This window comes from Falco rusticolus, chromosome 3 (assembly GCF_015220075.1).
Source record: "Falco rusticolus isolate bFalRus1 chromosome 3, bFalRus1.pri, whole genome shotgun sequence".
NCBI lineage: Eukaryota > Metazoa > Chordata > Aves > Falconiformes > Falconidae > Falco > Falco rusticolus.
The window spans coordinates 113,873,646-113,900,142 of NC_051189.1; the positions used below are offsets into that span (position 1 = coordinate 113,873,646).

The following is a 26,497-nucleotide window of genomic DNA, read 5'->3' on the forward strand; positions in this document are numbered from 1 at the left end:
AGTGACAACAGGGTTGTATAACCCTTCTCTTCTGTTGGGGAAACTGAGGCACGGGGGGATGGTACAGCAGCCAGCCCGGGGGCTGCCCTTGCCTGCAGGGATGCTCTTCCCATCCCCTTCCCAGTCTCTGGCTGGACCAACTGGCTTTTGTTCTCTGTTGGGCTGGTGGCCAAGATGCCCTGTCAGCTTTCTGCTCAGTATTTCTGATCCTCCTAAGGCTGCTGCAGCCAGAAAAAATGTGACAGGACCAAAAAAAAAGCTAGGTTGGACATCTCCCCTGCTCCAGTTCCATCACATTCGCTCACCATTAGGCAGCAGCTGTGGAGCAGAAACCCTCACCTGAGCTCACCTCAAATCCAGTAGCTCCAAGGGTTTTATATCAAGTGATGATGCTTTAGGAAAAACTTGGGACTCTGGGGCTCCCTTCTGGCCCTTTCTGGGCGTTTTGGTCCCACAGGCAGCCCCGCCGGGAGCTGGCTGAAGCATCTGAAGCCACACAGAGTGCAGCTGGTGGCAGCAGAGCCCGGCGTGGGGCTGGGGAGAGAGATCTGGAGGAGGGTGAGTAGAAGAAAAAAGGCTTCAGGGCCAGGGAGACAGTTTTGTTTGAAAATTTATTGAAAAATGCAATACAAGAAGCAATACTAAACACTTATGTCTGTCTAAATGCTACGGCAACTTTCCCTTTGATTTACTATGAAAGTCCAAAATAACAGCTCCCATCACTAGTTGATCTATAAAGAACTGCCAATTTTAAAAGTTCCTATTTTTATAAAGAAGAGTGTAAACAGCTAGCCTAGACAATTCACAATTGCCTTAAAAAAATTTTACAAAGCTCCTTCATATTCTCAACTAAATTATTTATTTAAATTTTTTTTTTACTTTTTTTTTTTTACAAGTTTCATCTCTAAGGCTGGGACACTACCACCTCTTAAAGTAATTGTACAATTAGGAAAATCAGCAAACCACAGTTTATTAAAACCAGAAATCAGTCAGTCCTTTGCTAACACAGCTGCATTGGTCAGAGATTGCTATTTGGCAACCAGAGCTGCCATTCCAGTTTAATGGAGGAGAACATGAGCTCCTTGCCTTCCTTTCTATAAAAACATTCATTCATATATAAATAGCTTCCATATAATGTATATTATACAATCAAGACAGTCTCTGGGTGAATTTGTAGAGTAGGAAGAGCTGGGAACATTCATATAAATAGACCTTCCTTTGCTGGTTTGTCCCTAGAAATGACACAGCACGCCAAGAGCCAAGGATGCTAAAAACCCGTCGGAGGTGGAAGGGGTGTGGGCAGCCCCCCCACGGCCCCGGCCGAGGATGGAAGAAGCTTCTTCTGCTCTTAATCTTCTTCCCAGGCTGCTGCTGCTGCTGCCATCCAGCTCCCGGGCTCGGGCTCTGCACGGAGGCGGCTGCGCAGGGGCAGCAGGGCTGGAAATCCCACGTGGGGTCAGATAGCAGCGTGATGGCAAAGGTCAGACGAGGCAATAACTTGTTTAAAATACTCAAGGAGAAGCAAGAACTTAGAAGGGGAAGCACGAGAATGAACAGCCTGGAAACAGTCCACCCAAAATCCAGGAAAAAAAAAAATTAGGGTTATTCTAGTCTATGTGCCCTTAAAAAGGGACATGCGCAGCCACGGTCCTTTTGGAAAGGAACCACCTCTCGTGCCAGCAGGTTTCTCACCCCAGAAATCCCTGCTCAGGGTGTTTTGTCCTGCTCATCGTGCTCACCCCAACTGAACACCCAGGTTGTGACAGTCTTTAAGTGCTACGGACAAAACTCATCACGCTGGCTTTGTCTAGTAAAGCTCGGAAATACTCTAAATGACTACTCAGCGTGCCCGTTTACTCCTCAGGTAGCTGCTACAGGGTGAGAAGGAAGGAGCAGAGTGGCAAAAACCTAAGTTCCCAGCAAAGGGACATTGCTGGAGGGGTGCTCAGCATGACGGGCATTTAAGGCAAGCTAAGTTGAGGACAGCAGGGACACAGACCTGTTACAGGATCCGCGTTGCAGAGTAAGGAAGGGAAGGGCTGTTCAGACATAAATAGGAAGACTTAATCCCTGCGCTACAGCTGTGGAGCCCAGGACTCCCTAAATCCCAAGTCAGATGCCCGGTACCCAGTGGAGGGCAGAGCATCACCAGCAGGGACCGCGCGCACCCAGAGCAGCAGCTACTGGCGTGGGAATACTGGAGGCTGAGGAGGATTCAGGGCCAGCAAGGCTCAAAGAAAGCAAAAATCCAGCAGCTCCAGCGTTTTCAGCGTAAGTCTCCAATCAATACTGACAGCTTAATTAAAATTGCACCTGAATCTGAGAAGCTACACTAGCCCCAGTGTAGTTTGAAAGCTGTTTGCAGTTAAACAGCAAGTCGTTGCAGCCTGAGCTAAATCCAGTGACTTCTGAAACACATTATTCAAATTCATAATAGCAGAGAGCTTTTTTCTTTATTGCCATTTTCTTCCCATCCTCAACTGAGGAGCAGCGGCAGAGCACTCCATGCCCTCAGCTACCAATGTGCCACACTATATATATATTTTAAAAAAAAGAAATCACAACCTCAAAGTATACTAAAGTGTTCACAAGTGTCTGGGCAGAATCTTTACAATGCTTGTGGGTTGGTTTTTTGGTGGTTTTTTTTTTCCTTTTTAAATTTAAATGCTGGAAGGAGAAATCAGGGCATGATTAGAACATCTCCACAAAGCTCATAACGCAGCAGCGGGAACTCAGCCCGCGGTGCCACAGAGCGAAGCACATCCAGCTGCAAAGAAGTCGTTTTCTGGTCATCTCTACCACACTGGAGATGGGGCCGGTGGTCTGCAAGCTCAGCCTAAAGATGCAGACACTAACCCTGGTATCTCATTCCAGCAAGGTGGCCACGATGCCCAAGGAAGCCCAGACCCCGATGCCGGCGCGGAAGAAGGGGTGGCAGCACCTTCCCGTAGCTTGGCTCCAGCACCACCTGGCACCTCCTAAAATTTCTTGTTCGGCCTCTCCAAATACAGCTTCCAGGCCTAGGAAGGATTGTCTACAGGATTTTAAATTTAACAATAGTACGATAGATGCCCTGGTATATGGGTAATGCGTTTAGCTTTAAATAGCACTGTGAGAGGAGGAAAAAAACCCAACCCGTGACTTATAAAAAAACCCCCTAATTTATAAATCATGAACACAAACGAGTGAAAAACTATGACACTGAAAAAAAATCAGTTACTGTGAATGCTGCATAAGCCTACCTTAATAGCATTCAGAGTCCAAACACCTTAAATGCACGCTTCTAAGGGCTTTTTAATTTAACGGCATCTAGAAAACACAAACAGGTAGGCAGCACTCGGTAGAGACACACAGGAGGAAGGCGAGATGCTATCACAGTCCTCTTAAAGCTCTAAAATTCACAGTATAAGATACTTGAAGCAACTTCCAGTATTCCTTAAATCTAGTCAACTATCAAGATGTGTGCATAGGCTACACCACACAACCCTACTGTGTTCACACATCGGGGGCCTGAAACCCAACGGGGAGGAAAGTCGGAGCGAAGGCAGCAGCTCTGCCCTGCACGCCCAGGTATCGCGACTGGAGTCTCAAGCTCCCTAGAGCTAAAAAATAAAATAATTAATAATAATAATAAAGAGGCAATCGGAAATGCTGCACAAAACTGAAGTCTGACTTGCTCTAAACTGACTCTCCCGGCAGAAGGACCCACGGCTTTTTGAAGGCGTGTAGGGATCCTGCACTTGGAATTATGTGTGGATGTGGCTTATCTCCGTTATCCCTGACAAGGCGGAGGAAATACGACTTAAAACAGCGACCCTTTGAGCCCTGTGAGGTGTGTCGGGTGTCTGTATCTGAAGAGGCTATGCGTGAGAGGGAATGCAAAATTGAAAACCTGTAAAAAATATTCAGTACAGTTAGAAATATGGCATACTTTTGTCACAATATATATATAAAAAAAAAACAAACAAAACCCTATATCTGACAGGATCCAGTGGAGTCTGGAAAATCCCAAGTAAAATGAAAAAGCGCAACTCCTAATAAATGATATGAATGTCTCTGAGTGTCAAGTCTTGTAAATCCGAGGTCTTTGTGCTCCAGGTAGTTTCTTGGTAGTTTTGCTGGGTTTCTTTTTCCTGGTGTTGTGTCTGGCAGGAACGCTTCCTAGAAAGAGACACGCACGGTAAGTTACAGCTCCCGGCAGCAGCTTTCTGGGAGAGAGAGGAGCCCCCTTCCCTGAAGGGGCTGGCGAGCAGAAACCAGAAGGTGAGTGACCATCAGTGGCCGGTGTGAATTCCGGCTCAGAGCCACCAGGCACCCTGCTCCCATCCCTGACGGGCCGTATTTGAAGAGCTGCAACCTCAGGAACCCTTGGGAAACCTGTGCCGTTTCGATTTAGGTTTGGAGAGTTAAAAAGCTCGACCACAGTGTCTGTTAAACCATTGCTGTCTCTCCTCTCGCCTAATTTGTTCTCGTTCTACCTCCTGAATCCCTGAAAGTACCAGCTTTGTCAGGATGAGGCAGGACACAGCAGGGCAGGGCAGCGCAGCACCGACCTGGGCAACACCAGTATCACCAGTGCGGGTGTTTACACCTTTACAGCATTGATGTGCGGGCAGAGCCCTGGGATTCCTCGAGCAGCTCTTTCCCCAAATCATCAAAACTGCAGAAAAGGGATCTTTCCAGGCAAGTCAGGAGCTTGGGATCCAGCTCAGGGGGTACCTGGCGCTGGTGCAGGCAGGGGTCTGCGTGACCCCTATAGCCCAGTGTGCTGCTGGTGCATCGAAGGTGCCTGCACAGGCAGCACAGCTGCATCGCAGGAGCCACGCCGCTTGTTTGAGACAATTTTGGCTCACTTCCACAGCAGGATTTGTCTGTATTTGTGACTGCTTCATGAGCCTTAAATGATTTAATAAGAACAGCCTGAGCAGGAGTCATCAACTAACAGTAATAATTTTGCTTAAACTTTGACCATATTTAGCCAAACCGTGCACGGAGATCGAGTCCCCCGCCCTGGGGCGGAGAGCAGCCCCCATCACGCATTGTACGTGGTCTTGCTACTTACACAGCCTCGCTACTCCTCTGCAATCTCTGTCTCCTGGTGCACAACCACTTTGGTCACCGACATGTCCGGGTGCTGCTCCTTGGCTGCTTTTATCGCCTGCGCTAGAACCTGAAAGAGGGCACGTTTCAGAGCATGCCACCGAGGGGCTGGGGCGGGGGGGATGAGAGACTATTCCTAACTGTGGGGAGGGAAAACCAAAAGTGAATCCGCTTCAGCTGCACAGTTTGGTGACTTTTGGTGCCATTAAAGATTATTTCTGGAAGAAAAAGCTGTTTTCTAAGAATATGTCACATCTCTCCACTGCCCCATGGTAGAAGATGGATGAGAGCAATTAAGCAAATCCTGTTTATTCTTCCAGCGAGTGTGATGATCATATTTTGGACATCTTGTCAAGACATTTTCTGTTGGAATTACTAAACTAGTTCTTGTCATACGAATATTCTCCAGCCCCATGATACTTGCAACTAAAATTAAATTCAAAGTATAATTCTCTGATGACAAAATCATCACTTCCAACACATGCTGGAGGCCAATGAGGCTGACTCATCAGAAAGGTTTCACATAAAGCTGATGAGATTTAATGCAGGTGCTGAGCACTATAAAATTACTTTTGGCACTATGCAGCAGCAATAGTGTTTCAGAGTTATAAGAAAATAAATGCATATCATCCAGATGTCACGGAAAACTTATTTTATGGGGTTTGTGGATATATTTTTTTTTAACATTGTACTTGTACAAAATCAAAACTTTGCTGCCAACACCAGTTTCAGAACAGAATTAAGCTCTTCTTGCCCAGCTACACAGCTGCATACTGTCAAAAGGCTATTTGTTACAGAAATCACTTCTGAAGTTTTGTTTCTACCCCAGTAAAATTCCCCTAGGTTATTTTCTGGTGAAGCTGACTTTGGAAAAGCAGTCTGTCTAATTTGTGACAGCTCTAAGAAGCTCTTTTGGACCGCATCCAAGCTCCTACCTGGTCGTGGTCTACATCTGCATCTCCTGTGATGACAATCCTCTTCTCAATCCGCGTCTCTGAAATGCCACCTTTTACAGTCTAGTACAAAAGCAAAACACTGCCATTAGTCTAGAAGTGGAAAGGAATTTGAGTGCACTGGGGCTGCCTCTCTAAAGACGGTATCCAAAAATAGCGTTACCAAACGCTGCCGCCATACCACGGCATCAGAATCACAGGGGAAAACTGCTGCTGCTCAAAGGAAAACTGTCAAATATTCATTTTCTTAGAACGGGGGCAGGGAAGAGCTTTCACTCACAGTACAGCTCTTCCCTGTTATCCCACAGGACAGTCAGAGCCCGTGTCCACAGGCTGCACTGCAAATTAACATATAATCCACAGTCCCACCTGAGTGCAGGCAGACCTGGGACCCTCGTGCTTTGTTTCAGGTATTAATCGCATTTTATGAAAGGAATGTTCAAAAGCTTTTTTTTTTTTTTCCCCCTGCTATTCAACTCTGCCCATCTATTATGTTGCTGGTTTTGTTGTTGTTGATGTATCGTGTTCCCGTGCTGTTACCTTCGTGATCTGCGTGGTGGTGGTGCTGCTGGTGGTTTCTGAAGTGATGGTCTGAGCAGTCAGCAGGATGCCAGGGTCTAAATCTCCATTACCACCATCTGTCTGTGGGACAGAAGGACAGGCCGTCAGCCTCTGTGGGCCGTGTGGACAGAAGCAGGGTCACCACATCGACACAGCAGGATGCAATCCCAGGGCAGAAACTCCTCTCCACCGTGGACCGCGGGATGGAGCGAGCTGACCTGCAGCCAGCGGAGCTGCACCAGGACCGTGCAGGTCTCTGACGGCGCAGCACAAAGCCCCTGGGCTTTAAGGCTGGAGAAGCACAGATCCACAGCATCCCCCACAGAGGACCTCTGCCACCCCTCAGCCCGGGTGGGCTGGGGTACACTCAAATGTGGGCACGCGGCTGGTCATGCCCCTCCGTGCCAGGCAGCGTGCTTGGACCACAAAGGGAGCCCAAAGCAGACACCTCTCCCCAGCTGCCTGGGTCTGGGGACATCCACAAAGCCACAAAACCTGACTCAGAAGGGACTTTGTAACCCGTCCTTCCTCCTGCCAACACCTTCCACATCACTCGCTTTCAACTCTGCAGGAGCAACGGACGTCCAGGTACTTGCTGAACCAAGAACTTTTCTAGCTGGTTACTCGGATCCCAGCCCGCACGACTCGACCTTTCAAGTTCTGCTGAAAAACCTAAACCAAGTCACCCCCGGCCGTGTCTCCCTGGCCCTGCAGCACCAAGGAAGGCTGGGCAGCACGTGGGACCGTATCTGGAGTTACCACAAGGTGGGACTATTTCCCACAGACTGGAAGAAATCTCCATCATCACAAGCTGGTGCGGCACTTCCAGCCTTCTCCCAGCCCTGGGGACGCACTGGTCCTCATTTCCCAGTTAGACACGGTAACAGCAGCAACCAGAGCAAAACTCCTCTATTCAGCTAGTCACTCGCTGAGAATCGGGGTGATGTCTGGACACCCCTCTACTCATCCAGGAGGATGCTGAGCAGCCGCAGGATTCCTCAGGAATCCCAAATTACACAGGCAAGGTCCATGGGATACCCGCACCCAAAGCTGCATCCAACTTCACCGCACTCCAACAGCAGAGCATGGGCTGCTTCCAACAACCACAGTTATGACAGACCCAAGCTAACACAGGCTCCAAATTCTCAAATACATAAATAAAACCTACTTTAGATTGAGGATTAATTTTAACCTCAACAATGAAACCATCCCTGCATGTGTTGGTACCCCTCCACTAACATTTCTAGTTTCCAATCACCAGATACCCACTCTGCTTGCGTTTTATACCAAACTTTAAACCTGTTTCAGGCTCAAAACCTAAAGGACAATCAAATAATTTATAAACCAAGTTCTGAAGAGGCATAAACAGCAAGGAGAGCTGGGGAAAACGAAACAGGGCGTATCTTGCAGAGAAACAGCCAACTCAGGTTGACTCCGTACAACCAAATCTACAGCCTGAAGCCACCAGTGCTGAAGATAAATTCTGTTTGCACACACATCTTGAAAAAATAATTAACTCTTCTGGCATAGTGAAAACACTCTCTATGCTCCTCTAAAAATAGCAGATGCACCTGGAAATAGGGTCCATAGCATCAGTGAACATCTGCACTGTGACTCGGATGCTGAGAGAAAGGCGGGTGCTGCTGCCTCATCCAGAGGATCTGGAAACAAAATGTTTACTTGAGTTTAATTAAGCCCCTGGAAAATTAATCGGAACACACCTTACCTGTGCAGCTTCGTAGGTGATGGTCTTTGTCTCTGTGTGGACGATGGGGACTTCTTTTGTGGGAATTTCGCTTTTGACAGCGCTGGACACGTCGGAGATGGTGACCGTCTGTGTCTTCACTAGCGGTGGCTATGAGACAGGGTTAAAAACATCCCCGTAAAGACCCCGTTAGCATTTCTACATCTGACCAAGCCGCTGGCAAATGTTCTGACACTGATCTGATAAAAGCACTGTGGGAACCAAGGTTAGCCTGGAAATCTTTGTTTTTAAGCCTCTGGGACAACACACTGCTCAGAGGGCAGGGATCATGCGTGAGGATTAAACGGACAGAAGAATCCTCCGGACCAGCCCCAACACTGTGCCCTCGGGTCAGCCCAAGCGAGGCACTGAGGGCTTCACCAGTGTGCCACAACACCACTAAGATACTGTCTCCACTGATCACTAACTTTCTAATTACTAGAAGCTCATTGCCAGCTGCCAGTAAAAGATGACCCCCGTCTACTGATGACAATGTCAAGATTAACACAAACCCTGGGCAAATAGACGTGATCACAGCTAAGAAGCTTTATCCTGACTGCAAGTGAAACACAGTATTATTAAAAATCCTCCTCAGACCCTAGGTCTTTAACTTTTATTAAATCAATGTCAGACAACTCAGAAACACGACATCTCGAGTGAGAAATGGGGAGGGGGGAAGAGGAATCAGTCGTTCCACCACCTGATAATTACCCGGAAGAAGACAAGAGTTAGTTCAGACCCACAGGGTTTTCCCAGAGGGTTCGATTTCTGCTCACCGTCCCCAAACCTGACAGATGCCACCGTGATTGTTAGCGGGGGAAGTGGGCACCTACTTAACCATAAGCAATTAATATCAACACTGAAGCAGGCAAAAATATCTCCCATGACGGGGAGCAGAAAGGGGATGTCAAAGCTTCACGTTCACAGTGTAAAAGCACGTTTGACAGCGCTTCGAATTTGCTCTGCTGCGCTAAGGCTCAGCCTCCGGTACAGCAGGAGATAGCAAAAACCTTAAGGAACTAAAATTACATGCCTTTGGAGCCTAAATATTTCCCTTTTGGGGGATGCAACAGGATGCTCTGATCAAAGAAAAGCAAAGGGCATTGTGCTTAAATTGTATTTAACGCAAAGATAAATTGAGAGGGACTTGTGTGCACCGACCGGGAGATTAACCAGCTAATTAGCTCCAAGCATGAGTCCGAGCCAAGCAAAGACAACTCCTCTCGGGGTCTGTGGCATCTGCTTGCTGCAGTGTTCGGTTCCCGCTCCAAAGCCAGCCGGGGTGGGGAGCAGGCGCGGGAGCTCACTACCTGGAAGCAGCGAATGACTGCCGGCAGCCCGTTATTAACGTCGGCGTCGTGACACTCGCCGTTTAGCTTTCTAAAGGCAAACCTGTCTTCGCCATCCTCTGCCACCTCCTCCTCTCCTCCCCAGGGCTGCCGGGGAGGTGCGGCAGGGCTGGGGGGGGGCTCCAGCTCAGAGAGCTCCGAGTCCTTCTCCACATCTGCACAAACCCCCTTTCCACATCTCAGGTCCTCCTCACTCGCGGGGAGGCTGGGAGCTGCCGCCTCCTCCTCCTGGCTGCTTAGGGAGGAAGCACCAAAGGCACGGCTGGGGGAAGGCTCTGAGGCGGGTGGCACGGGGGTCTCACTAAAAGCTACCGACTGCTTTGAGCCCCCCCCCAGCAAAGCCAGTGTTAACACTGCTCCGCTCTGGCACTGCAGCCACATCCTCTCTGGAGAGAAAGTCACTCATTCTCTAAAAAGAAACGAATATACAAAAAAAGGCCAGAGAGAGAGAGAGAGAGAGAGAGAAAGAAAGAGAGCGTTAGGGAGAACAGGAGGTCATGAAGCATAAAGGCAAAAACATATTTCTTATAATATATCACATCTCCAGTAACACATGCAACAGCAGTGGGACCAGGCACTCGAAAGCTTGAAAACCTTTGTGCTCTGCGATGTGTCCAGTGCATGTACTGACACAGCCCTCCTGGTACGTCAATAACCCCCTCTCCTCAAGTTCAAGGAATTAATATTAAAACAACTCTCTGCCCCTAAAGGAAGAGCCACTGCTAAGCACTTTTTGCCCAGTTTGGAAACAGGAATAATTTCAGTGTAGCAAATGGGGACTTGTGCACATCCAAAATTCACACATGCTTTAACAAACCCCACCGCCTGCACCAAAATCGTACCCCAATTCTGCTTTTAACTCCTTTAAATATTTTACACGGTGTTTTAAGTTGCTTGTGGAGGTTAAAAGAATAAGGCCAGAATTACTGTGCACGGCAATCTCCGGAGCCAGTGCTTTGCTCTTTTCCTCACCCCTGGGAACACTCACGCTTCCGAGCACCCCGCTTGCTGTTGGTCTCTGGGATAACTAGCACAGATGATGGCTTTGGTAAAATTATTGTAAGAATATCTACCAGTTAGTATTGAAATCAAGCACTTTGATTACCAAGAGGCTCCGGAATTAGCACGGCAGTCTGGTCATCTGAAAGAATTTGTACCGTTTCTTCAAGACAAAAACCAGTTCAATTAACTCAGCACAAAACTTTTCAGCTGAGGAATAAAGAAACGCGCCTTTAAGCTGGAAAGCTGTTCGTGCTGGTGTGCGCCGACCCCGCCACCACCGAGCACGCCGCTCCGCTCGCTGCTCTGCAAGCTCCGTTCGACCATTGATTTGGGAGCACCGAAGTCTTTGTAACGTATTTTATCCCCAAAGCGGCTGGTGCACGGGACCTTGGCAGCAGCTAAACCTCCCGAAGGTGCAACATAACCGGCATTTGTGATGGTGCCTGGGAGAGGAGACCGGTACCGAAGCAGCGCAGCCCTCCCAGAAGCAAGTGAGCACGCCTGGAGCACCTGAGATATTTGGGAAGAGCGTGCCAAGCCAGCGGGTTTAACCAAGGCTGGTGCTATTCTGCTCTCCGTTCGGCTCGTTAGCAAAGGTCTCAACTAGGTCTTCTCACATCTCTGGGAGCTCTCTAGCCAGGAGGGAAGCCACAGTGACAGAAGAGAAGAGTTAAAGCATGAACAAGACAGCAAGCCTTAGCAAAAACCAGCTCTTTGCCTGGGTGCCCGAGCGATGAGCACCGCATATGCGCAGAGAAGCAGCGTTTCAGTCCCCAGCAGTGGCTACGGTCCTACCCTGTGCTAGAAACTGTGTTTCTCTCATCACCAACATGGAAAGTTGCCTTCGAGGAAGGGCAGAATAAGCTGTTACGGGCACCTCCAATTTGACACATATCAGAGTCATCACATCATCCAGCATCAGGGAACAAGGAGGGAAAAGACCCAGAGGGATGCTGCTTCATCAGTGCCATTACTCTTTCTTCTCAGTAATTAACCTCACAGTTGATTTTTGGTAACTTTGTATAAAAATAGCCACATACCTGTTCATCCAAAACCAGCGATTAAATTTTCATACAAGCACAGCAAGTCCATTTTGTCAACTGTTAATACCACCACCAGAGTTAGAGTAAGACAAAAACTGCTGCCTCACTCTCTATTAAGACGACTCTCTGGGCAACCAAAAAACTGTAATTTGTGCTTAAAATGCGAGGTCTGAAGCCTGTGGATTATCCGGTAGGATGCATTCTCTGTACATCAGAAGCTTTCACCCAGACTGACCCCATCTAATGGCACAGTTCAATAGTGCACTAAGAATAGGAGCTACTTTATGTAGGAACAAATAGATGCTAATTTTAGTATCATTTCAATAAATGACTCTTCCACTGTTCCTCCCGGGTATTTTTCAGTTCCCTGCTGCTTTATGCTGCAGATAGATTACCTGTAAGATTTTTATCCATTAAGACTACCAGCCTCGGGCTTCCCTTAAATTCTTGGGATGTTGCTTAGGAAAACGCATTTAATAGGAGTGAAGGGAGAGCGATCAGCACTGTGGCGATCAGGTCAGACCGCACACACGGGGAGCGTTATTTCTGATCAAAACCCACTTTCATACATGCTCTGCCAAAGGTATATCCAGATCTCACCCCCATTTTATTTTGCCTAACGCAAGATAACCACGCTGCGGTATTTCACAAACCAGAACAGAACAGAGGTCAGCAGCTTTCAGCACGCGTGTCTTCATCTTGCTTTAAAACCTGAATTTATGTGCTGCCAATATACTGATCTTCCCTTAATTATATATGCTACGTCTTGTAAATTAATCACGGGACCTTGAGAAGACACATCTGGGGTTTAATGGAAAATGCCTTAGGAGTGAGATTTCCTTGCAGAACAGCTGGGGCACGACTCGGCCGCGAGGGAGAACCACAGATAAACCAAGGCAGATTAAGCAGCTACACAAACGCAGATCTAGTTGAGAGACAAACATTTGTACACAGTCAAAACAGCTTCCCAGCTCCCCTTCGTACACAGAAAAAATAATTCACGGTTTGGAAGTATCTTGTACAGTAAAAGCATAAAGGAAGGGAAAAGCTTAAATGCAGCCTATGGCGACCATATACTGGCCGTCGGCAGAGCGAGTGCGGCAATAAACATGCAAGCTGTAAAGACAGATTGAAATCCTGATAAGATCAACTGATCAGTAGCACTTTTTTTCTTGCCTTCCTATTCCACCGGTAAGAAGATAAGACCACTGAAAGGTATCTGTTTCTATATAAAATTATCTATTTACATACACTTAAAAAAATACCCCAAACCTACGTTTGTTCCTGTAGTTAAAGAAGCAGTTTGCAGGTAGGCTAGAATATTATCATTCTATTAAAAAAAACCAACCAACCAAACACAAAAACAATCCCTAGGAATTTGAGCATCTGATCTTATCAAGATTTATTTTAATGCAAATGCAAGAGCATTCCTATTTTTAGGGCTCAGATTTGCAGAGTTCCAAGCTCTCCTGGAGACCCACGAAACCTGAGAGTGCCTGGGCTGCAAACTGCTCATCTCCAGAGACACAAAACCAAACCAGCGACGCCTAAAATCAAGCGTGAAGCGGACTATTTGCACAAGCCATACACAGTGTAAAGAAAATACAGGACAGGATGCAACGCCCCAGAAGAAACAAATCGAACCAGACATGAATGCAACTAAAAGATCCGCCTGCTAAATACAAATCTTTGTGCACCTGATGCTGACAAATACCAAGGATACAGCTTAAGCGTTACGGTGTAGTGACACACAGTAATTCAGACTGGGGATAAATTAATAACAGGCTTAACTGCATGGCTGATACCAGCGACCAAAAAGATTTATTTGGCTTAAAAAGTGGGTTTGTATACATTTGTTTGCCTGTATTTTTTCCAGAACCTACCAGTTTGGATCAGGATATACCAGCATGACCCAGCAGCTCAGCTGCTTTCTGCAGGACTGCTGCTGCCTCTCTCCCCCCAGAAATATCCAATTATCCTCATCCCAAACCAGACTCCTACCCTGCAGGAAACTTACGGACTGTTAAAATGACGTCAACCTGCCCATCACCGAAGACACTGGATAAAAATTGATGCAAGCATGAAATTGCAGTGCACGCTAACTCCCTACACCACCACATGAACCGCTATAAATTCCAGCCGGTTTGGGCTTCCCGGTCCCCTTCTTTTTCACTATGGCCCTGCAGTCGTTAGCGCTGGCGCGTGTTATTAGGTTATCCCCGAACAAGTACCCGCACAAGCTCACAGGCTCAGTGTGACCGTCTACAGATGCACAAGTAGATGACATTGCTTTTGCAGCGAACCGCACTCACCGGTGAGAACTCCCAGATCAAATGATGCTCAATCTCACAGCTGTCAGAGCACTTGGGTAAAAAGTATTATAAAAGCAGAAAACAAGAAATCCTTATTTCACAATACCTGCTGTGCCTCACAGAACTGCTTTGCCTTAAGGACAGAAGTTAAAAAAACATTTAGAAGCCGTTCAACAAACCCTGGCATTTGAAAATTATGGCCATTACCTATGGATCTGCATTTTTGGATGTTTTTTTTTTAATTGCCATTGATCTGATCACAACATCCTGACCAGCCTAGTCAGACGACAGAAGAATAAAAGAGATTTTGAGCTAAAAGAGTTAAAAGTAAGGCTAGAAAATACACAACAAGCTTAAAAAGATGGAATTGCTGTCATGAATAGGAATCCCAGGATATCACAAGATACACAGCAGCCACCTCCGACCCAACGCATCAACTACTTGGCAACATGAAACAACCTCAAGATCAACACTCCAATTATTAAAATCAGGTTGATGAGCAGTATGATTCCTCTCCCCATCCACCCCGATCCCCTTCCCATCCTTTTTGTGGGGCAGGTACCCTTGGATAAGGGGCTTCTTATCCCAAATTCCCTCTGCAGAGAACAAAACTGCTTGTGGCGTTGCACAAACTGCCTCGGGTTTGCTGTAGCAGCAGCAGGTAAGAAGTGTGGGGTTTGTAATGATACCATCGGAGTTTCTGACGGACACTAATCCCACGCTGCTGCGTTTCACTTGCTTCGTTTTGTAAATAAAGTTGCAGCTCCGGCGCTGGGCTCATCCAAGAGAGCAGCAGCACGAGCCTCGCGCTGCTCCGGCGCAGCCACGTTTGCCTCCCTGTCATCGCCCGCGACAGCGCGGGACGAGCCGAACGGCTGACCCAGAGGTACGTAACCTCACAGAAGAAAAGTTGGGAGTTCAAATTAAAACCGACTCGATACAGCCTCTAGACACAACCTCAGGCAGCCCCAACCAGCTCAGACCAACCGGAGGCTTGCATCGTATGACAAGCAGAGGAATGGTGGTTAATTGGGAACTGGTTAATTAGAAACAGGGTTTCTTGACTTACAAAAATAGAAAGGCGCATTTTTGTCCTCGGATTAATTCAACGTGCGGGGCAGAGGCTCTCACCGTTGCATTGCGTGGCACTTCTGCTCGCGGAGCAGCGTTCTGCAAATGATTTTTCCTACCGCCCAGTCTCAGAAGCAAAGGAGAACGTGTCAGTGTCATGTCAGGTACGCAGCCGAGCGCTGAACCTTCTGACCGCTCTGCGAACAAGCCTTGCTTAAACCAAGCCGGATTTAATCCTCAATTGAATTATCCTGGCCAGCCTGAGAGCACGCGCTGGTCACCGCAGCCCTGTGTGTCCCCTCTCCCCAGGAGCACGAGACCCACACCAGAGCACCCAGCAGACCCTGAAGGCAACTGGGAAGGAACTGGGGTCCGATGCCTTGGAAAAGCAACACTGAGGGTGTGTTGTACACAGCTTTTTTGTTAATAAGCAGTGGAAAGAAGAATCTGATTTGCAATAACATTTATTAATGATAAATGTACATATTTACAAAGAAAAATCTGAGAAAAAATACAAAACCGAAAAAGTGTTCCAAAAGAGAGCATTTTAGGTAAAAAAGAAAGTGTTTTTAGTCCCCACAAACTGATCCAACACAACTACGTACCACCGCTAGGAGATCCCAAAGTGGCACAAAGCAAGGCTAGTCCTTCCTTCCAGCTTCACAAGCCAAGACAGATGCCAACAGGGACATGAGAGAAGCCACCGCTGCCGGGTTCTCCAGTGTCACCCACTAGTAAGTCCAGACCAAAGAGTTTCTAAACAAACCCCTAATAACCCTTCTTTGGGCTAAATTCTTCCAGAAAGCATCCGACCTCGTTCTGTACATCAGAACAGGTGCCATCAACTCATGCCCAGGAAAAAAAACCCAAACCAATAAACCAGGGGAATAATTCTCAGAGCGACAAATTACTGGCCCTTCCGTGAAGCACAAGACGCTTTGCCCACAAGCTCCTCGAGCAGACCTGCGGTGCGGCCACAGCAAGGCCAGCCCAACCTCGCTCCTGCGAACACAAACGGCTCCCTTGGTGCCACGCCGAGGAAATCCACCCCTCCTCATCATTTCAGGACAAGAGGCAACCACGGAATCCCTGCTCTTTAGGGTCATCCCATCACTTACTGCACAAACCGCATGGGCGGAGAGCTGGTCTCACCTTAACTCCGTACCCTAACCCGACCCTCAGTTCATCTTCTACCGACCTGCAGGGCAAAGCCGCACACGGCAGGGGATGCAGACAACGCCGTCATTTATCTCTTCACTTTTAGTAACAGAAAAGAAAAAAGGGATGTTGCTTTACACTAATGACCGCCACATACCAAGCCCCAGGCCCGCGGCAGCCTCGGAGCAAAATCGGAGTTCCAAGCAATCGGCTCTGGCACGCTGGCTGCTTCAAAATACTAATGTCTGCTTTTTCCTAAAGCACAAGAAACTATTCTGCGTTTTATCTGGTGCTCGGAAGAGATGATATTGGGGTGAGAAGATTCAGAAAGTGAGCACAGAGCCAAGCACCAACTTTGGGATGGAAAATGCCGAAGCCTCGGCAGCCGTAACCGGATCCCACAGGTCAGCACCAAAGAGCTTCGCTGCAGCCGAGCGGCCACACCACAAACCACTGGGAAAGTCCAATTACCATCAACGCTGCCCGCAGTCTTACCGCAGCTACAGCACCGGCGGGCCAGATCAAGGAAACGTCATTTTCTGCAGCAGGTCACACTGAAAAATGAGGATTTCTCATGCCAACTGGGATGAGGTTAGGTCCTGCAGACCTTCCCGGCTTCCCTCTGGAAGGGATAACTGAGCTCTCCATCAGTCGCCGCCTGGCACCGCACCGGCCCCGGACAAAGGGGCTGCGTTAACCCCCATCGCGTGGGGCCAGTGACGGTGCTGGGGCAGCCGCCGGGGGGCTGCCGGCGCTTTGCAGCAAGTTTGTTCCTGAGGCAAAAAGGGAGCAAAGTATATGTGTTGGTTCCGTTACGAAGACCTCTGCCCTTCAACAAGCTGGAGCGAATCAACCCTCCCTGTGCATGGGTACAACTGCAGCATCCCGAAATCCCTTCTTTCAGCACCACATCCTGCACGGACATCAAGGGAAAAGGGTGAAACCAGGAATGAACCAGCACAGCACCGACGTGTACCAGACACATAATGTGCAGGAATGGGATATATAATGCGGAGCGAAACCTCACATGGATTGCCACAGGGCACGTCTGGAGCTCCCCGACAAGCAAACGGGATAGAAAGCAGGGGAGCGACCGGCAAAGGGGCTGGAGTGCAGCGGGCACGTCGCTGTGGCGTTGAAGGGATGAGGGTTCTGTTCCTGGCAAACTACGGGCTTCCCCTGTCAGGAAAGATCGTGTCGACCCAGATGAATATAGATAACTGGCCTCTAAACTGCCAGAGAAATATAAAGCATTTGTTCAGTTCCTTTATCTGCAGTGATAATTGTTATATAAATCCAAAAAATGTTCCTGAGCATTCTCAGAGCATAAAGTTTCAAAGTTATTTTTGCTGATAACAACCAGCCTTATCTCAAGATTAAAAAAAGAAAAAGCGAGAGAGACCGTTTCAATTAAGAAGTTGAAGAATTGAGTTTGAATGACGGAGCGCACCTCTCATCACTCTGGGTACGACACCCTGAGCACTATGTTCAAACATTGCTCCGGGCAAACATTTTTAGACTTCAGATCCTTTGGAAACGATAGATAGAGCTACAGAAACCATGGCTTTGCAAAAGCCACCGGTATGGCTTCGAAGTACTTGTCAGTGGTTCAGGAGAGCATACACAGTAACCCCGGCAGCGCCCAGAGCAGCATCACGGCCACTAACCCTGGCTACCGCTTCTGGAAGGAAGCGGGTGGGTGTTTGAGCTGCTCTTCTCCAGGAAACGTGGACACAAAATGGACAGAGAGATCCAAACAACTCCTGTCCCTTCCCTCTCCGTGCCAGGCTGGGGAGAATGAACAGTCCCTGTTTTTCACCGTGTCTGTTCCAGTTTTGGGAAGGAGATTCAGGCAGGGAATCCCAGCCAGAAGCATCCCCCGCCGGCTTCTTCCATCCTGCATCTTCTGCACAGCACGTGGTCCCTCAGCATCCTTCCCCACCTCTCGTCGCCAGGGCCCACCTGCTCAAGATAGCTTTCCTAAAACTTCACGCTGCGCTTGCGGGAGCTGAAGCGCATCCTCAGGCGTGCTCCTCGGAGGTGGGCACGCTGCCCCCCCAGCAGCACCCTCCGGCCGCTGCCCATGCCGACAGCTCTCCTCCGCACCACGGCACACCTCTACAGCCACCCAGCGACCCCCACACCCCCAGTCGCTGGAAAGAGGAAGACTGTGTATTAAAGGCAGTGTATCGAAAAGGGACAAGACCTTCCAGTGGAACATCAGCGGTCTCAGAAAACAAAGTCCTAAAGGCACAAACCGGTGAACTAATCGGAGCGGGTTACAAGAGTCATTGGAAAGATTCCTGCAAGAGTCAAATGAAGGGTTTTCACCAGCAACCTAAGTTTTGAGACGGCGTTTAGAGAGCCTCAACCTGTACACTGAGAGCAAGAGAGGTGGCTCAAGAGGTCCGTGATACGCCACGGTCCTTCGGATCAGACAGCACATGCCATAGTTGCCTTATGTCTTTTTCCTGCAAGCTTATCTGCTAGCTTCCTAAACAACACTGTTCACACAGATACAGATCTATAAAGGGTTATAAATACAAGTATTTATATATATTCACACATTTTAGTCCCTGTAATAAAGGTCTACTCCTTCCTCTCCTGTGCTGCTGGCACAGCTACCAACACTGATGGTGCTGGTGGCTGTTCTCAGAAGTAATTGTGTCTACACAATCCTCCAGAGAATGCAACAGAGAGCTGATTACTACTGAAAGGAGAAGCGGTTGGCTCAGCTCAGTCCCACAATGACTATATACAGAAAAGAAAGCCCTCAGACACAAAGTCCCATCTCCCCTCCAGCTCGCAAACCAGTTCCGCAGCTCATCTCTGAGCCTGCGCAGCTCAACCAGGGTAACTGGGATAAACGTCAGCATCATCCAGACAGTTACATTTGTAGGCAATAAACAACAAGATGCATGCAACGAGTTTGTTAAGAGAAGTCAAAACAATTGATGGCTTTAACATTAGAAGCGTATCCTGATGTGGTAAAGTCAACATGCTAACAGAGGAGACGTACCTAACAGCGGGTTACTCCATTCCTGTGACCTAAGCAAACATGCGTCAGTTAGTTCAACACAAATGAAATCAAACACATCTGAAGCGCACCAAGACCGCCAGATTCAGAAAAATGATTCATCTATGTTTACAATAAACATTTCCTTGCAGTGGGTTTTCTCCTACAAGACGACTTAACTTTCTTGGAAACAAGAACAGGGGTGCGAGAGGGAAGCTGCGATGCTCTGCGGAAGCCTTCCCCCACTGGGAAAATGAAGTCGCCTGTCCCTGTCTCTAAGTTAACACTAACAGCAGCATTGATAATCAGCACTTTTTATTTAAATACCAATCTGAGTTTCCTAGAAAAGGAGTGGTTATGGATTAGATTCGGCAGATTGCTGCAAAGCCTCTTTTGGACCAGTACCAAATGTTGTTCTTCAGCCTGTGAATGCCTGATATTTAAAGTGACAAGCTTAAGAGCAAGTCTCCAGCAATTCCTACGTGAAGTCTACGGGGGCTGAAGAAGCAAACGTCTCCTCCTGTGTATTTACACTCCCCGTCTGCCCTCTGACAGCAACCGGGAACACAGGTCAAAGAATTTGCTTTTGCACAGTAGGAAACTTCTGGATGGACCTGGCAATCCATGACCACTCCTGCCAGGTCCCGGATCACAGCTACACAACAACAGACAGCGGGATTAACACGGCGGCCGCAGGCGTCCCTCCCTGGGACAGCGAGATACGGAGATCAAAGACCAGGACAAGGAAGATACAGCAGAGGCTATGGCCGGGGAATTCAGGAGCTTTGGTCTTGAGGTTTCAACATGACCCTGTTGCCACTCAGAGAAAGAGCAGCCACCAAACAGTCAGTGCTACGACCAGGAGAAAGGACATCATAAAGGGAATACGTGGAGAAGGAAAAATGCTAGAGTACAGCTGACACTTTCTGAGTGATTTCTGCTCTTCAGGAATTGGAATAGAAACCTTTGGAAGAGTTTCTTCACTTGCTGGCCGGGGAAAGGCTGTCTCAGTAGGTATCTCCTGCTTTTTTAGCTTGTCTTCGTCCTGTACTAACAGAGGACGTTGCTGTGTCTGCTTTCATGGTAGAAGATCAAGAAAGACAGAGAGAGATGAACAAAAATGACAGATGGAAAGTGCCCAAAATGATACTTGGAGGTGTGCAAAGCGTTAGGACAGCTTTCTTCTGAACGTAAAAATAAACTGCCCTGGAGAGCAGAGATGCTGGTGCCTTGGGTCACACCAGTCTCAGAGCTACAAAATCTAGTCCTCTCTGCAGAGCTTGTGAACACCTGCATCAGGATCACGTGTGTTTTGTCACAAACCTCTGGATCATGATCCCTGCCCTCCCAGAAAAGTGTATGCTCAAAGCCTGCTGAAGTGTTTTGGAATTGGAATGGTTGAGAAAAACGCTCGAGGCATTAGAAATAGAAATGGCATAGTACAAAATGTGGTCTCTGGCAGCTTCCTATTCTACAGTGCCCTTAAAAAATAGCGTTTGTTAAATATCATTGAACATCCAGACTGCAGTGCAGATACAAAATGCTTTTTCAAAGTTCTGATGACAGTATCAAAATTTCAATTGTTTTGAAAATTCTACTGGAACGAGTGAAAAAATTGTTAATCTTAGAAATCCCGAGCGTGGTTCCACGTGGGATGGCAGTAGGAGCATTGCAAACTCCTTGAATTTTGCTCCGCACTTCAGCACTTGTGTTTCTGGAGTCTGAAGAATGTAAAAAACCAGAATGAGTAGATCATCACACGGGATCATGCAATGGCTCTAGTACTTTCGTGGAAGAAAGAAAAGATTGTGGGAAACGCTGCTGTTTAGTAACTCTCCATCCCTTTAGTTTGCCAGACCTGGTCAAACCCAAGTGCGCCTAGGAGAGGAAAAACTTGGCTCTAAGCTCTCTCAGTTGAGCTAGCCTTCTTTGATCAGTGCAGTATTTTGGGACTGGTTCTTTGCACACCCCTAAGTGATGAGTACTGGGGAGAAAATAGCTGGGAGACTGGGCAGCAAAAGAAAATATAAAATGCAAGAGTAACATGATCATTAAAACAAAAAACGGAAAGACAACATAAAAAGAACAGGGTACAGTTAAACTTTCATAATTGCTTTTCTCTCCGAATACACGGTTATATCTTTCATGCAGCTTTTTCGAACCAGCCATGCACCAAAATAAGCAAAATCGAAAGCTGCAAAAGCTGCAGCAGTGCAAAAGTCCTCTCGGTGTGAGTTATGAAACTACTTCATGTAGCCAAAAGAAAAAAAAAATGTTATCCAGCAGCTGCTGTTGAGTTTTTGCTTGGTGCCATTGCAATAGCAGAAGTCTGGTTCAGAAGCACATATCAGAACAGCAGCTTTACCTCAAGCCCACCAACCTGTCTCTCAGAAGATAGGACAGTGACTTTCTTGACCTGGACACACAAAGCGTGTTAAGGTTCAGTTGTCTTGCAATAAAACATAGCGGAACAGCAGAAAAGCAGCCCCTGGCAGAATACCCTTTGGCCACTACAACAGGGTGAATATACCACCATGAGCAGAATTGGGAATGCTTTGCAGCGTTATTTACCATCCTTAAACATGCGCAGGTGAAGGGAAGCACCCTCCCCTGGTAAGAGCCTGGTGAAGATGCATTTCTGGAAGTTCACAGCAGAACGTGTCCACCTCAGAGCCAAGACCACTTCAGAGAGGATCAGATTAAGGGGGAACTTCTAGAAATGCAAAGCCAGGGCTGACCCCAATTCTTGCATCGCTGTGGATCACCGCAGCCTCAGACGGGGAAAGCCCACACCATCCAGCTACCCTGAACAGCAGCCCCCCAAGACCTCACAAGGCAGTCACCTCGCAAGAAATTCTTCATAATAACCAAGAATATCACTCCTGAACTGCAGCTGTGGGGCTGGAGCCCCGGCCCTCTCCCACCCGCACGCCCAGGAACCCCACGGCACCGCGGGCTGAGCTCCGCACCGCTCTGCTGCCCACATTCCCGCAGAATTCACCCTGCGACTCGGCAGCCGAAGGATGAACTTTCGTCCACCCATGTGTTAAACAGGGTAATGCCAAGGGTAACCATCAACCCTGACCAGTTCTGAAGCGTTTGTTTTTCTAGCAGGGTTTTCTAACCTCTAATTGTCATGGAATTCCTCTACGCTTTGTGGAGCCTGTAGTGAAGGTGGCCACTAAAACCCCTTGTACCTGTTACAACAACCCTCCGTCCACTGCAAGATTCTTGCTGTTTAAAAAGTATCTCCCTTGCAATGGGTTGAAGATTAAACACAAGCTTATCTGCAGCGCTGCGGGCAGGAAGGGGAGGAGGGTGGCTTAAACCAGGAGAGAGCCTACAACTGCAGCCAGGATGCGATTTTTCACTTGTACTGAAAAACGGCATTTACTATTTAAAAGACTGATCACCACGGGTGCTAACTACAGTTTTAGTCAGAAGCTTCACGTCTGAGCTAGGCAACACCGATATTAAACAGAGAAGCTGTCTGTTATCCGAAAAGAAACCAGTTGGCAGACAGATCTCTGCCACTCCAACTTGGTTTCTTTGAAAAATTACCTTTTTAAGGAAATTAGCAGAGCAACTGTGAATGTATGTGGCTACCAACATACAGACAATGTTACTCTAAGTAGGAAGATTTCCATCCCGAATGAACAGCCCTGCTGTAGCCCCCTGAGAGTCTTCCTGAAGCCTCCACAGCAGATCAGCACCTGCAGATCCTAATGCAAGACTAAACCCAATGACACACTGGATTAACTGGAGGATAAAGCGACTTTTGGAAATTTATACCATCCCAGTGCTTCTCCGCTTGGTTATACGCAACTTTATCTCTAAAGTAACAACTCCTTTTAATTTAGGTGTTTGGGTTTTGGATTGGTTTTTTTGCCCACGTTTTGGAGAAATGCATTCCCTGGCACCAGGAATAAGCCAGTCCCCAAAACAGGCATGAGAAGTACATTCTCTAGCATCACAGATGACAGCAACACTAGGAAAAACAGCATCAAAACCAATGAGGAATTCCTACACTCTTTTCTGTCAAAAAAAAAATAATCGCATTTTTATGATGCTATGACTAAAGCATCAATTGCCTCAGAGACTATTCTACATCTTAAAAGTCAATATTACCTATGGAAAATTCAATATAACCAAAACCTAAGGGGAGCTGAGGCTGAACCCTACATTGCAACGCTGTCCCTTGGAACAGCGCAGTGCACGCCCCCCCCACGCCACCAAGGTACTCACTCCATCTGCTCCCGTGGGAATCTGCCCGTTGACGTTGAGGGTTCGGAAAGGGGAGTGAGTGGACAAACGTTTGTCCCATTCACTCGGCCGAGGCTCCGGGACGGACTCCATAAAGTTCTTCTTCAACTCACTGATGCTGGCGTGATGCTTCTTTATTTCTTCCTGGGTCTTATCTAGATCCTATCAGCAAAAGGACAGGACAAATGAAGAGGCGCAGAGACGACCCCTGCGATCGCCCAGGCTGCCGCATAGCAAAGCTGCGCTCAGCAGAGTTGTTGCCGACTTCCATCAACTGTGCTCACACTGCAAACACACTGCGAAAGGGAACGTCCTCTCTCCTCTCCCCTCTTGTATTAACTGGGATAAACTGCCACCGGCACAGAGCGGGGGCTCCTCCAGGAGCGGGACATGCCATCGGTTCACCCCAAGCAGGTGACACTCTGGGGGTTTCCCCACATGGGTTACTTTAAGTTGCAAGACTACGTTTGTTTGGGTGATTTAATTCAATGCCTTTCAACTGGGCGAATTCGCTTTCTTTTCCCCTCTGCTAGGCTGAACATGCATGGGTACAAATGCAATTAACGGTAAAGAAATGTTTTCCCAGATTTATTTATTCTCTTCATACCTATTTCTCTTTCATCCCACCAGGAATTATCTCTGGTCCCAGAATACCCCCACTGCCTTTTTCCTCCCCCTCTCATCTCACCCCTCCAGGAGCTACCACAGGAGGTTTTAAGACTTCTGAAATGAAGATGAGATGACAACCCTTTAAAAATCAAACCGAGTATTTACTTTATGCCCGATCAATCATAAAAAAAGATTCCTGCTAAAACTCTTCATCTGGAAAAAGTGAGATTCCTACTCTGTGATGCCAGTTTACAGCACACCTGCACAGACTTCAAGGCAAGTCAGCTCTCTTCAACTTGTTTAAAAATAGCTTTTCCTTGCAAGCAAACCAGAGTTTGTTGATAACAAAGCTTTTGCATAAAATAGGCATAAGCCAAACAACAGCTTTTCTGGACAGTGCCAAAAAGCAGCAAGCCTCACTTGTTAGAAAGGGGGAAATTAAGGTCAGTAAAAGCATCATGGGGGAATTTTGCTATTTTTGTGCTTTTAGTTGTTACTCATCCCATCAATTTTAGAAGACGGGAGAGCAAATAGATCCCTAAAGGAGGGCGTCCACCCAAATACCTGCATCCCTGCAGCTTACTCAGGACACACCGCCCTCCCTCCGCAGGGCTAGGCACCCAAACGCCTCGTTAACATTTGCTCTTTTTGGCACGGTTCTGGGAGATAAAAAAACTAGGTTTGGCATCTGTCCTGGATGAAAGCAAAAGGCAAGCGTCTGCTAGTTTGTGGGGGGTGGGAAGGAAAAAAAAAAAAAAAAAAAAAAAAAAAAAGGAAAAAAAAAAGCCCAAATAAGTCTGCTGAGGATGCCAAGGTAAAGCCCTGCCTGGATCCAGGAGCCCAACAGTTGCTCCTGGTTTGGAGAGGAGAAGACCACCTCGGCTGTCCACCACGGGCCAGAGCTGGTCCTGGGAGGGCTGGCAGAGAAGCTAAAGCCACGAGGAGCAACATGGAGCCACAACGGGTCTCAAAAGCATCTTGAGGCACAAGCTGGCCAAGCAGTACCGCTTCTCCTCCTGTTCTGCCCTTTTTGTAAGAACACGGAGCGTGGGTTATCGAGCACGGAGCGCTAAACAGCTTCCACTAAAATCAAGCGTCAGCTTCGGGAGGTGTGAGGTCTGCTGGAAAAACATCTGATCTGCCAAATGCACAGGTTAAAAAAAAAAAAAAATAGGAACAAAGGGGGTGAGAGCTGCTGGGGTCAGCCCTTTTCTAGGGGAGGGCTGGAGCACCTGCAACAGAACCGGTGGGAAGGGCAGGGGGAGGGAAGGGGCTGGAGAAGAGACTGGGCGTCAGAGCCAAGTATTGCACTGACAGGAAAAAAGGGGGTTAGAAGCAATGAAAAAGCTCTGTTTGGGGCTGGGGAGACGGAGCCGTTCGAGTTGGGTGAAAGCAAGCAACAGGCACAGTCATCACAGCGCTCCGGCAGCTGAGCCCTGCCCGTCGTGCTGCAGACCCTTCGCTGGTGGCCAAAAGCTCAACGTTGGAGCAGTCAGAAAAAAAAAACAACAACAAACCAAAACAAAACAAAAAAAAACCCACCCCAAAACAAAACAAACCAGAAAAAGCCACCCAAAAGCTGCAAAACTTTTAAAATTTGGATTAGGAGAAGGCAGTGAGTCCGCTTGACTTTCAAGAGATACCACCAGGGAAACCCTACCAGCTGCTGGTGCTGTAAGTTTGAGTAGAAACACGTAACACAGGAACAGAGTATCAGAAGCCACAAAACGTCTTCCATAACACAGTGTATTAGAAAAATTAAAATATATGATTGGCATGGTCTGTTCTGAGACCGTGCTTGGGCCAAACCAAATGTAAAGCGCTCCCGCAGCCAAAGAGCTGTATGTGGAGGGACGCAACAGCTTCTTGCCCTCTCACAAGCCCCCCGTGACCACAAGCCCCCGTGTCAGCCCCAAGGGGACCTGGTGCTGGTGCAGGATGGGGCCCAGGGGAGCGTGAAGATGCAGTGAGGCAAGCAAGCGCTGGGAGGAGGACTGCAACGCTGCAAGCATCGCTGCACCAGCGTCCGAAAGGAGGGCTCGCTCCTGCCTGAAGCAACACGGGCGTCACGGAGGCCCCAACGCCACGGCGGTGACGATTTCATCCTGAATTTTGCGTTTTCATTGCCTGCCTTTTCCCCCAGGAAAGCAACTCATTTCAAGCCAGGAGAAACTTGTAAATGAGCCCCACCCCCTCCCCGCCACGACTGATGCGACTGATGCCACCGTGAGCACCCAGGGGGTCTCAGAGCAGACCTGAGCGGGCAGCTCTGCCAATCATGTATTTTGGGTAAGTATGAGAGAATGAAAGTCAGAA

The 26,497-nt window shown here is 47.9% G+C and overlaps 1 protein-coding gene across 33 annotated transcripts in view; it reads right to left on the reverse strand.

Moving 5' to 3' along the window:
• Nucleotides 1-879: 879 nt before the first annotated feature.
• Nucleotides 880-26,497, reverse strand: part of EPB41 (erythrocyte membrane protein band 4.1) — a 95,107-nt gene continuing 69,489 nt past the window's right edge. For 28 of the 33 annotated variants that reach the window (XM_037380833.1, XM_037380836.1, XM_037380831.1 and 25 more), the window contains 6 exons: nt 23,555-23,734; nt 8,341-8,469; nt 6,594-6,695; nt 6,036-6,116; nt 5,063-5,170; nt 880-4,161 (listed from right to left, as the gene is read on the reverse strand). In XM_037380833.1, the coding sequence (XP_037236730.1) occupies nt 5,072-5,170; nt 6,036-6,116; nt 6,594-6,695; nt 8,341-8,469; nt 23,555-23,734 (591 nt within the window). In that variant the 3' untranslated portion in view covers nt 880-4,161; nt 5,063-5,071. Of the gene's footprint in view, nt 4,162-5,062; nt 5,171-6,035; nt 6,117-6,593; nt 6,696-8,340; nt 8,470-9,893; nt 10,117-23,554; nt 23,735-24,764; nt 24,841-26,497 lie in introns of those variants that run through there. The other 5 variants (XM_037380832.1, XM_037380835.1, XM_037380837.1 and 2 more) reach the window with 3 other exon arrangements.